Source organism: Cladophialophora psammophila, assembly GCF_000585535.1.
Source record: "Cladophialophora psammophila CBS 110553 chromosome Unknown aczJe-supercont1.3, whole genome shotgun sequence".
NCBI lineage: Eukaryota > Fungi > Ascomycota > Eurotiomycetes > Chaetothyriales > Herpotrichiellaceae > Cladophialophora > Cladophialophora psammophila.
In genome coordinates this window covers 1,411,419-1,423,123 of record NW_006912924.1, presented here as the reverse complement: position 1 = coordinate 1,423,123, position 11,705 = coordinate 1,411,419, and the positions used below count along the sequence as shown (strand labels likewise).

The following is an 11,705-nucleotide window of genomic DNA, read 5'->3' as shown; positions in this document are numbered from 1 at the left end:
GAAGAAGAAGAAGAAGAAGAAGAAGAAGAAGAAGAAGAAGAAGAAGAAGAAGAAGAAGAAGAAGAAGAAGAAGAAGAAGAAGAAGAAGAAGAAGATTGCAACTTATGACTGAAAAAATGCCCAAGACGAGAGCTCTTGAAGCCCTTGTTTTCAGAGGTGAAAAGACCGAATTCAGATTGCTGAATTCATGGAACGCCAATTGATGATCTGGAGGTTATGTGAAAGCTCCTTTAATTCGACAAGATATTCCGGATTTGGTAGCTGAAGTCGGTTGGTTTCTCTCGATACATTCTAAGTTGGGTGGTAGAGACTGATATGTAACCAGCAGCGGGCAAATTCTCATGATGATATTGTTTCCGCTCCCAGGCCAACGCTGTGATTCGAATGGAGCCAAGAGGAACTGTTGTATCTTTTGCCCAAACGTCACCCACGTCAAGACCATGGCGTGCAACCCTGCACCGCCTCCACAATGGGAAGTGGCGTTGTAGTATCCGAACTCGTCTTTGTCTTTCTGGCATCGTCATGGCTCCATCAAGGAACTCTTTAGTGCTTTTTTTCACCTTCTGTTGCTTTGACTTCCACAGCGAAAGAGATATTCATACATCGATGAGGTAACTTGGGCGTGGATTTGTAACGCTCTTGTAATGCGATGGCTATTGGAAAAGCTCACTAAAGGATGAGGCGCAGCCGCCAATGCGTCGAGTCGGGAAATCTGTTACATAGTCAACATTCAGGCAAAGAGGCACAATTAGACCTGGAAAGCTCAGTTCCACCGCGGCTATGAAAAGGTGGCAGAAGAGATGCTCTAAGTTGACAAAGCGGTAGATGAAAGCAAAGGATATAAAGACTCAGTCCCACAGTAATTGGAGGAGGGCAGATGTCCCAATCGAAGACATGTGGTGCGTTCAATTAAAGTAAATGATGGTGGTGAGTGGGCAAGCTGCATTATCCAGGCCTGCCAAGAGGTGCGACGACCAAGACGACGCAGAAGGTGCGGGACTAGCATACCGCCCATATTCTAGATTTGGGGGGCGAGGGGAGATCTTGGGGGCATCTTGGGGGCATCTCGGAAAGGGTCGTGTGCGCTCAGCCTAAGTAGTAGCCTGCGCTGTGACTATTTTACTTTGGGGAGTCGCTTGCCACTGAGCTTGCTGGGCCCATCGACCGGTTTATGCACCATCCTTTGTGCCATCTGGTACCATCTGGTGCTATCTCTCCAAACTAAAGCCGATCTCTCAAGATCCCCTTCCCACCGCCCTACTCCCATCACCAATTCCCCATCCGCCGAGCCGCCAGAGCTACGCTTGCTTCCTCCCCATTAAAATCCGATCTGGGACCTCATCGATTCCTAACAGTGTGCGCGTCTCACTACCCACTGAGTGCTCCTTCTGCCTCTGTGTCTCCGGATCTGATACACTCTGCACTCACGCCGTCTGGAGTCTCTCAACTTGAATTGAAAATCTCGTGTCATATATTTCACTTCACCGTAACGCACTCCGGGCTGTTGGCGAACTTCACGCTCCGAACGCGATTGATCCCGCTGCAATCCCCCGAGGATCACTTCAGGTACGGACGAACCTGACGCCACTCCCCTCGCTCGGAAGAATAACCTCGCGTTGCTGACCACATGCTGGCCTTCTTCAGTTGACACCTCACGATATCTCTCTCATAGTTCCCCATTAAAATCCCCCCCAGTTATACCTTTCTCTCGTTTGCAACCACGCCTGCAATTTTCGATGACCTCTCAAACCGCCCTCCACCGCTCCATCTCCTTCGAAGCCAATGCAAGACTGGCCCCTCCCGTGTCGTCGTACGATCCAGCTATGAGCACGACAAAGGGTGGGCGGAGGAGGAGATCTAGCAGTATCATATATCAAGAACCTCCAGAGTCAGAAGAACAGATCAGCGACCAGTCAGCCCTCCCCAACCTCAACTCCCAGTGGGTTAACGCAAAAGGTGCGCCAAGGCGAGATAACCACAGCCTGACACAGGGAGACCACGAAGGACTAATCCAAAATGATTTGCAGGAGCCTGGACGATACACCCTGTCCTGATAGTCGGCCTCAAGATTCTCTTTGACATAATCCCCGGCGTTACCCAAGAGATATCGTGGACTCTCACAAACATAACCTACATGGCCGGGTCGTACCTGATGTTCCACTGGGTTCGAGGTGTGCCGTTCGAATTCAACGCTGGAGCATACGACAACCTCAACATGTGGGAGCAGATCGACAACGGTGACCAATACACCCCCGCCAAAAAATTCCTTCTCACCGTACCCATCGTCCTGTTTCTGTTGAGTACGCACTATACACACTACGACTTCACATACTTTACCATCAACTTCATGGCCCTGATGGCAGTGGTGATACCCAAACTGCCACAATTCCATCGTGTGAGGATTGGGCTCTTTTCAGAGCCCCCGGATGAGTGAAGCTCTTTATTTGACACATTCTCTAGGTCGGTGACCTTCATCTGATAAATTGAAGGGCGAGGGGATGCCGGTCCGAAGGAGGGTCTTGCTCCCTTGTCTTTTCTAGACCATGGTGCTTTCTTCTCGCTTGTCTTAAACTGTCTTTTTGGGAATCACAAAACAAGGGATACCGTGATCTTTGTATTACCGACAGGGTTCATGCTATCGAAAAATGCTCCCGTCTCACACTCACGCACACACTAAGGGAGGGGGGAGAGAGAGAGAGAACAGTTGGCGGATAGGGAGGGCACCTGGTAACAGAAAATGGGAAGGAAAATGTATCAGGCTGAGGCCTGGGGTGAGAAAGGGAACGTGCGATTGAGAAAACTGGAAATCTTGCTCGTGCTTCGTGCTTTGGATGCCTCACAGACTAAGCGAGTGCACAGGGGACGGATGGGATCAGGAAATCAATCTCATGCTACATGTCCCCAAATCAATGATATCCGTCTTTTCGGCCCAGGTCATCACAGTGTGGAGATGATAAGTATTGCGTTTTCTGAGCTCGAATTCTCTCGCTTTTCAGCCCTAGCGATTGCTTTGCGATGGTGTTATTTCCCAACACCGGCCCCCGTCCACCCCCATTCTGCCCTGACCTTTTGCGCCAGTACCCATGAATACTTCTCGGGCTGATACTTGTCATTCGACGCCCCCTCCCGCTTCTCCCCTCTCAGTCGTGCAAACTGGTGCAAACTCATGTGACTCGTTTGTTACGTAGGCTTGCTGTGCGAGCCAGGTAGGTAGGTATATAGGCCAGTATTCCGAGTACATTTAGGTGGGTAGGGCGAGTAGGGCGGGCACGCTGAATTTAGAATGACGATCGACCGGTATCGCAACGCATTAATGCCGAGGAGGAGGAGGAGGAGGAGGAGGCATTGTGCCCGAAATCTTCCCACCGCAACAGCCACCTATACAGGTACATAGTAAGGTGCCGCCCCGGACAGAAGATTGCTCTCTGTGAAAACGTCGCCTCCAGGTATCCTGGCTGGATTGCCCGAGGAGATGGGCTCCTCGAGCAGACGGGCAGTTGGCACGGCGTTGGCAGTGCGGGTGCCGTTACTGTTCTACCCAAGCATCCAGACCGCGGGTTCACCAAGACCTCACGACCCGGCCGGTTGCTGGAAGATCTTGCTTTGAAGATTGTTGGAGGCAGGATGATACTGTGCTCTCGGTGATCATGTAGAAGAGAGTCACTATGACAGTTAGCTTGGGGAGCAGGAGGCGCAAAGTGAGTGTGAACCGCGCTGCAGAGGGCGTGCCTCGCTGCGTTCATCAGCGGCCCGGTGCCCAGGACATGTGAAAAGTGCGTGTACCGGCAGTGAGTTGAGCCTTACCAGCATCAACGACTCGGGCCAGCAGTCCAGCTTCAAGCGCTCCCCCAACAGCGGGCTATCGAGGATGGGGACATGGTGGATTGGATGAGCAGAGTTTTCGCTAAGGGGTGATCCTTGGTGGCCGTCTTTTTCTTTCAATATCTCGGGATCGTTATCATGCAAAGAACGAGGTCTAATCCGGTGTTCAGTTGGCACGTAGACCTTAGGGATTCGGCGTCCGGTCTTGTTCAATAGTGTTCGGACCCGCCGGCTTTTTGCCAGAGTGAGTTGGATCACTCAAAGCGTTTGTATGCTGACAGTCTGAGACTCTGAGGTCGACTTCGGTCCTGTTTGAGCTTCAAACCGACGATGGACGACGAGGTCTGAGGAGCAATACGGGACCGTAAGTCCCTTTGGCACAGGAGCCTCACAGGTAATCAAATGGGTTTCTGGGCAACGTAGAGAACAGATTTATGCCTGTGTATTCGACGTGTTTTCTACCCGCATTGAGCACCTATAGCAGGTTTCCTGGCATCGGTGCTTCTTCTGGCATTGCCCCATGCTTGCCTTGGCTTGCCCATGCCCGCTACTCGATGAGGCTGACGACGGAATGTGAGAGTATTCTAGAGCAAGCAAATATGTGGCGAAAAAATGGCATTCTGATTTGAAGTATATCATACATCTCAAATCTCACCTCCTCAGACCGCGATAATAAAATAGGCCAACCACCCTCAAGCGGCCCACCGATGAGAGCCTAGCGAGATCTTCTCAGAGCAGTCCGAGTAGGGTCTCCCCTCCCAAGTCACTACCTTGATCGTACCGTGGTTCTAGGTGTGATTCCAGTCCCGGGGTTTTCGCAGGATGGAAACATAAAAGGAGTAGGTTGCAGCCTGTGGCAAGCACTCAATGCCCAATTTGTGAGCTAGGACCGCCGTCTGGAGCAATGACCACTTCGGTGGAGAGGACAAACGCCTTCCCCCCTCAGGCGGCATGACTCCGGGGAAGACGCCCTTCCAAAAACATGTTGCATTCTCCACGGCGTCCTTCTCGAGGCTCCCGCTCGGCCGCTTTCAGCATCATGGTTCTCACACGTACCATTCGGACCAGGAATATTTCTCAACGCGGAATATAGCAGACAAGGTAGAGGTAAACACTTAGCTGTACACACAATACTCATTGATTTAGAATTTGTACAAACTTTTTGCTGGGGCCTTTGAACAGGTCAAAGGAACGACAGGTCATATCCATTGCTGTGGCATAACAGGACCCGAGTTCTTGGGTACCTGAGGAAGGCCGAAGTCGACGGGACGTGGGCTCGGAAGCGTCTTGTTTTGCTCAAGACACCAAAGAGCTTGGTCTCTCTCTTCTTTGACAGACCGCAGCTCATTCGACTGCTCTTCTTGATCAGTCTTTTGCACTTTGCGCTTGAAGGTTATTTTTCGCTTCCTTCGGCAACACCAGACGAGAAGACTAACGATTAGGGCCAAGCCTGCCATAGAGCCGATGACGCTTCCAGCAATCGTGGCTGGAGGTGGAGGCGTAGAATTTGCTGTCGTGGACGCAGTTGGTTTTGGACACTTGCTGGACGATGCGCTGGCGGTGATGTTGGCAGTTGAGCCGGGAGTTGCAGGGACAAGATGTATGGTCTTGGTAGTGCCTGGTCCCACAGTTGCCCCGGTAGTATTGCTTGGGATGAAACGAGAAGGAATGGAGGACGCTTGTAAACTAGGAGGCATCGAGGAAGTACCACCAGAGCTAGGAATCAAACTGCTTTGATTGGGAGGGTTCACATCCGGCTCACCTGTCGTCATGCCAGAGGAGCTCGTCGCGGTGTTGATAGTACTGGTAGCAGCCCCCTGAAGGATTGTTTGGGTCACAGTAACAGTAATTCCCGCTCCACACAAGTCGGAGTGGGAATCAGGAGTGTCTTCGCAGACACCTGAGCTGCAAGGATCGTGGGTGCAACAGCCCGAGTATGAGACCGACGAGCAACGATAGTAATTCTGATTTTCAGGACACGTCGAAGCATCTCTGTACCAGAACGAAAACATCGTGGTACAGGGTAGAAATGACAACCTCACGTGGATGAAGAGAGGCGGATGGTGTTGCTGCTGGAGCAGGGCAAGAGACAGAGTTTGTTGTTCGGCTTGTGTCCATGTTCCGGGAATAAAAGGGGAGTTCTCCTTGATATCCGTAAGGCCACGATCAGAATAGTCATGGTTATCTTTGTTGTCACAGCTCGAGAAAAAAGACTACGCGATAATAATCGCAGACAAAGAAACTCCAAATATAGCAGACAACTGAAATAACTCAACTTACAAACCTTGAATGCACAACACAATGGCTCTGTCCTGTCCTTTGTAAACCCAGGGCGTCAATCAAAGGTGTTGCGATTTCCAAAATTCCAAAGGTAGAGCTGGGACCTCCTTTCCCATGAAGGCCCCTCAGAATCGGGTTTGAGGGTTCCGCACTTCAACATTGCGAGGCTTGCCTCAGAGGCGCTAGTAATTTTGGTGAGGATGAGCGCAGGATGTCGCTTCTGCTCTTTTCAATTTCGCCCTGAGGCCTGCCGAGGCGTTACAGACCCTTTCTAGAACCTGTATCCCTTGCATGTCAGAACGTTTCAAAACGTTAAAAGGAAGTTAGATTCCTAAAACACGGCCTGACTGTGAGGGATGAACCAACCGCTGCGAGAAACTAGAACAGGCACGTGGAGTGAATCAAATATAACAGGCGTGGAAGAAAGCTTCTACCAACCAGTGACTCCTGTGCTCACTGCTCACCCACACCCGCCGACTTCCTCCACCGGGCAACTCGGACAAGCTCGGGTTAACATATCGCCACCTACGAGGTAATGGGTAATGATTTCGAGAGCCAAAGGCCTGCACTTTCGGGATCGTGGTTCAGCCGTGCAACCACAGCTTTGGGGCTAGATCTGTGCACTCCACAGGGTGGATAATCATGATAGGGCAATAGTGGGCGCGTTGCGGCAGAGATCTCAGCCCCAAATGGGCCCCTGGCCAAAGAAGTCAAAAGAAATCAGTGCGAGGAAAAGCTCAGCGGATATCCACACCACCAAGTGAGCCAGCAACCATGTTCGCCACTTGCACGGAACCACAGGTGCCTGTGGTACCTTGTACCCACTTGTAATCCCCTGCATGGGAAGATGTGCAATCCGATCTGAGGCAGGCTTGGACAGGTTTCTGTCTGGAGGTCTGGTGGCCGAGTGGAGTCCAGCACCGGAAACGGGAAAGCTCTGGCGGGAATTTGATTGCCCCGGCCGCAGTGGCAATTCGACGAGATTCGCTCTTGCCCTCCCAAGTACCCAGTACACAACTCTGTACACTAGCAAACACATGGAAAAGCAAGAGCATGAAAAACAACGGGCCACGCCCAAAGTTTCTCGGAACAGTGCCTCGTTAAATTATCCAAGGCGGTTGTAGCTTTGATGCTTGGACAGGAGAGACGGCTGGAGTGATTTTTACGAAAAGATTCAGCGAACCAAAAAGACTTCTCGTACCTGGAACTGGGCAAGCGGGGACTTGGGACCATCTCAAAGTGACTCCAGCCACATGGGATCGGTGCTATTACTAGCTTGGGTGGATTCTTTGACAGACTACTCGGGACGAGGTACAGTACTGGGTACCTGTACAAGTAGGCTTATCCAAATAGGCAGCTGCAAAGGCTAGCGAGGCTCAGGTCCAGGCACAATCTTGAGTCGACCAGGGCATTTCCAGGTTCTTGCGCGGGAAAAGAAATGCATCTGTCCAGGAAGGGTTGACTTTGAGGCGAAAGACTGGCCATCGAGATGCCAAGGGGTCCTGGTTTTGAGCGATAGTGCGAAGTACAGCCAGCCGAAGTTTTGGTCGGATGTGAGGCGGCGCTGCTTGTGCAATGACAGTAACACAGTGACACCTTTCCATATCAGCTATGCCCAAAAAGGGGGTTTCAAGACGCCAGTCACTTTTGACAGGTTGCACAGGAGAATTCTGGCCAAGCTCGAGGTGTGGGGAACCAAGATGATCGAAATGGTCGGCAACGCAGCAACGCAGCTACTACTGAGTAGGCATGGGTCGGAAGAAATGGCGAGTTTTGTCCCCCTCGCCTATCTCGGTTCCCACTTTTGTGAGAAATCCATCATGACTGAAAATGGCTATGCATTGCTACATGTGGTGTGCTCCCAACCGCCAGGTGTGTATCCATGGGGGAGTCTGCTTTGGCTCGAAGTTGAGTCGACTGTGGAAAGGGCAAACTTCCGCCATTCGCCCCATTGACTACTTGATGGAATTTTGCTCGGAGCTCTTCCTGCCTAGCGTTGTTCACGCAAGGGAACAGCAACATGTGGCTCGTGATTCGAGAGGAAGGCGATGCCGGCCGTGTTGATATGTGGACTGGAGGCCGACTCGGCGAACCAGGAACGGTGGGGAAAGGTGGCCCAAGCTCTCTCGCGCTCCGCTCTCTCGCTCTTCCGTTGTCTCAACCACCATCCACCTCGAGCCGTGTTCTTGGTTCATTGGTATGCTACGTCCCCGTAGCCTCCCATGTTCCTGTGGTCAATCACTCTGAGAAGCACACCGGGGGACGATCAGAGAGTGGAGAGAGAAAGACACGAGGCCATGGCCCCGTGGGGCGAACATGGAGAGTGCTGGTAGGTAAGTACCTACTTGTACTTACTTACTTACCGTAGCTCTCGGGGCTGCGTGGTTTGGATGCATGGTTGGATGTACCCGGTACCAGCACGTATGGCGCGTGATTGGTCTTTCGACTGCAGGGAGCTTGCATTAGTGAGAGCTAGCTTAGCGAGTGGATGCACGATGCCGATGCAATCGAGCCGATCTCTTTTCCTGATGGTTACACAAGACACCTAATAGCCACCTGTAGCCACCTAATGGCCACGTTATGGCCACACATGGACTCAGATGCCCCTCGTCTTCCCCGATCTGGACTTTACGAACCACTACCGTTAACTAGGGAAACCCCCTTGCGCCTTTCCCGCCACTCCACAGCAACAACCTCCCTCCTTTGCTACTGTCGCTGTTGCCATTTCGCCATGCGGCCATTTCGAAACATCCTGGCCATGAGCCCCCCCCGGAGTATCAACAAAGACCTATCGAACACGAAGCTTCACGGCATGTCTTTGCCTGCCGTGGTGTCGTGTCTCCCTCGTGCTCATTCGCTAGAATCTTGTTCGGAGCTGGCCCGCCCCTTGAGACTCTCAATGCATCTATGTACGTTTTCCTTTAGCAGGGCAGGTATGACAAGTAGAACATAAACCGGCCTTGCGCCTGCCTATCTGTCTGTACACTGGCAGGAACGACACAACCAGAGACTTCCTTTGTCTTTGCAGAGCACGACCTTGACTTCGATTTGGGTCTTTTCTCTCGCTCACCCGCTTCTCTCTCGATTCAAATCAACTATTCTGGATCTGCACACTCCCCCCCTCCCCCCTTCTGCTCTCCCAACCCACTGCCCAGAAGATATCTTCTTTTCCCTTCTGAAGGCTTTGAGCCCTCGGCCAAAGATTCAAGCATACCTGGGCAACGATAACCTCGTCTTCTCCCACGTGTGCATTGACCCGTCCGCGGTATACTCTGTGCCACCTTTCCCAGATCACGCCTGGGTTTCCATCCTTGAAGACTTGTAGGTCGTCGCCTGTCAGAGACATCACCCATATCAGCCAATATGGTTCTCTCACTATCCTATCGCCGCCCTGCCTATGTTACCTCCTCGCGCGATTCGGTCGAGTCCGAGAAAGGCGGTCGAGTCGAGTCCATCAATTCCAACTCCAGCTGCCCTTATGGGATTCCCGACGCCCTCTCCTTCGACAGAATCATCAGTGGCGGAACATGTCCTGTAAGTTACATATCTGGAATCGATCGACCCTTGACAGCAGACTTCCTCAGCTGATCTATTTGTGGGTGTAGCCTGTGACTACACGTGAATTCATGGACTTCCTCCGTTACATCGAATATGACGCCGAGAATCTCCAATTCTATCTGTGGTATCACGACTATTGCAAGCGCTTCGATGAGCTCCCGGACAGCGAGAAAAAGCTTTCCCTCGAGTGGACTGCGGATCAAGCATTGGCGGAGAAGACGAATGCTGAAAAGGAGAAGCTCCCAAAGAAAATGGCAAGCGTTGCTGCAGCAATGTTGAAGGGTACCGATTTCGACCCTCACGCCAAACTCGCTGTGCCAGATGCCGCTCCAAATCCGTTCAACACCCCTCCCAGGACTCCCTCGGCCACGGCCACTGATCACGATAGCATGGCTCCATCAACCGTCGGCTACAGTGAGGATGCAACAACCCTTAGAGTGGGAACCACTGATCACGGCAAAAGAGCCGAGGCGGCATTCGAGGAAGCAGGGAACCTTCGGCCTTGTACGTGGTGAAGTTTCCGTTTTTGCTTCTTTACGCTGATCAGAAGTCAGTCACTATCCAACCTTTCCGTGAGGAGATCTCACGCATCATCGCGATCTACATAGCTGACGGTGGAGCGAGATTGCTCAATTTGTCGGCCAAGGAGAAAGCCGTCTTGCTGAAGGCACTATCTGTGACTACTCATCCTTCAGCATTCCGCGATGTCATTGCCACGGTCGAATGGACTCTCCGTCATCAGGCTCATCCCAACTTCATCCGCTGGACCATTTGCAACGGCAACAAGCCGAGGCAAGCCTTTGCCCGGTTCTTGGGCGTAGCTGGAATCGTCGGCGGGATTATCTACGCAATCGTCATCACTCTCAGTTCAGTCAATCGTGGTTGGAGGGCTTTGGCCTTCCTTGGCCTCTTTATCGGCATCGCAACTCTTTTCGCCGCCTGGAAGGGCATGTGCGTCGTACGTTATAACAAGCCCCTCGCTTTCGAGACGCCCATCTAACGTAACAGGTTCTGCATGGCATGCATCACCGACATCTTCGACCCTGGGAACTTTTTGACGATGAAGACGAAGCTTCTTGTGACCATGGGCTGAAGAAAAGTTCATTCGACAGCTTGGGCTCGTCCAATAGCTACGAAGATGAGCCTTGGGTGGCCAAGTATGAGAAGCGCAACATCATCCGCAAGATCTTCGACCGCGAAGTTTGGATTCAGGAGCCTGCATTGCGTCAGATCCAAGATACCATCTTTGTCCAGGCTCTCATCACTGCCTTTGTCGTCGGCGCGATCACGACTGCCATCTTCCTGGCGGTAAGAGAAGACCTTTTCAGCGTTCTCGTCCCTGCTTCTAACTTGAATCATCAGGTGCCCCGCGGTAACTTCTACTAGTCGTGCCGACAGTCGCGGTCGATTGGCATGGCAAATGGGGGAGCAAATGGCAAGCAAAATTTAACATTTGTGAAGGTACAGGTTTGCGGGAATGTCGCGGGCCACTTCCCAACGGTGCGTTTAGTTATAATGTGGCGATGGGGTAGGGCTGGGCCGGATATATGGAAAAGGTGGAAATGCCTTTATTTGTATTCACTAATGGCATATCAGCCAGATTCCCAGGAGTTCTGTGCGACAAAACCACTTGAATCGTGCTTGAGGATCTGGACTGGCAAAATATTTCGGTGGATAAGGGTCGGAGTTTGGCCCTTATCTTGTCAAACTGAAAATGTTCTCTACAAGGTACTGTATGCGATGGCCCTCCGAATCGCGACGTTCTGGAAGCATCTAGAGATTTATTAGTGTCTACATATCTCTCCGATTCCCATTGTCTGCTTTCGTTACCTTGCTTTTCCAGCTCCAATAAACTCGCATCCCTTCTCCTGCCGGTCATGCGCGGTTTACGACTGCATAGGATGAAACATGATCTCCTCACACAACCATTTTGACAGTCAGGACGCGTGCGATCACGTAGCTATCCTCGGCCCCGAAACCTAATCCTAACAGAGAGCAATCAGTTTTTCGCGCAGAATTGTACGTCCGTGCCGCTACAAGATGTC

The 11,705-nt window shown here is 51.8% G+C and overlaps 3 protein-coding genes across 3 annotated transcripts; 2 read left to right on the top strand and 1 right to left on the bottom strand.

The window, feature by feature from the left end:
* Window positions 1–1,823: 1,823 nt before the first annotated feature.
* A1O5_02698 (uncharacterized protein) lies at window positions 1,824–2,434 on the top strand (the record flags this gene model as incomplete). The annotated part of the gene is made up of 2 exons (XM_007743312.1): window positions 1,824–1,956; window positions 2,028–2,434. The coding sequence occupies 2 exons, from the start codon at window positions 1,824–1,826 to the stop codon at window positions 2,432–2,434; spliced, it is 540 nt and encodes a 179-aa protein (XP_007741502.1).
* Window positions 2,435–5,021: 2,587 nt separating this feature from the next.
* Window positions 5,022–5,834, bottom strand: A1O5_02697 (uncharacterized protein; the record flags this gene model as incomplete). The annotated part of the gene is made up of 1 exon (XM_007743311.1): window positions 5,022–5,834. The coding sequence occupies one exon, from the start codon at window positions 5,832–5,834 to the stop codon at window positions 5,022–5,024; it is 813 nt and encodes a 270-aa protein (XP_007741501.1).
* Window positions 5,835–9,465: 3,631 nt separating this feature from the next.
* On the top strand, window positions 9,466–11,046 carry A1O5_02696 (uncharacterized protein; the record flags this gene model as incomplete). The annotated part of the gene is made up of 4 exons (XM_007743310.1): window positions 9,466–9,636; window positions 9,708–10,164; window positions 10,215–10,618; window positions 10,669–11,046. 4 exons carry the CDS (start codon window positions 9,466–9,468, stop codon window positions 11,044–11,046), a joined length of 1,410 nt encoding a protein of 469 aa, XP_007741500.1.
* Between the last annotated feature and the right edge of the window lie 659 nt (window positions 11,047–11,705).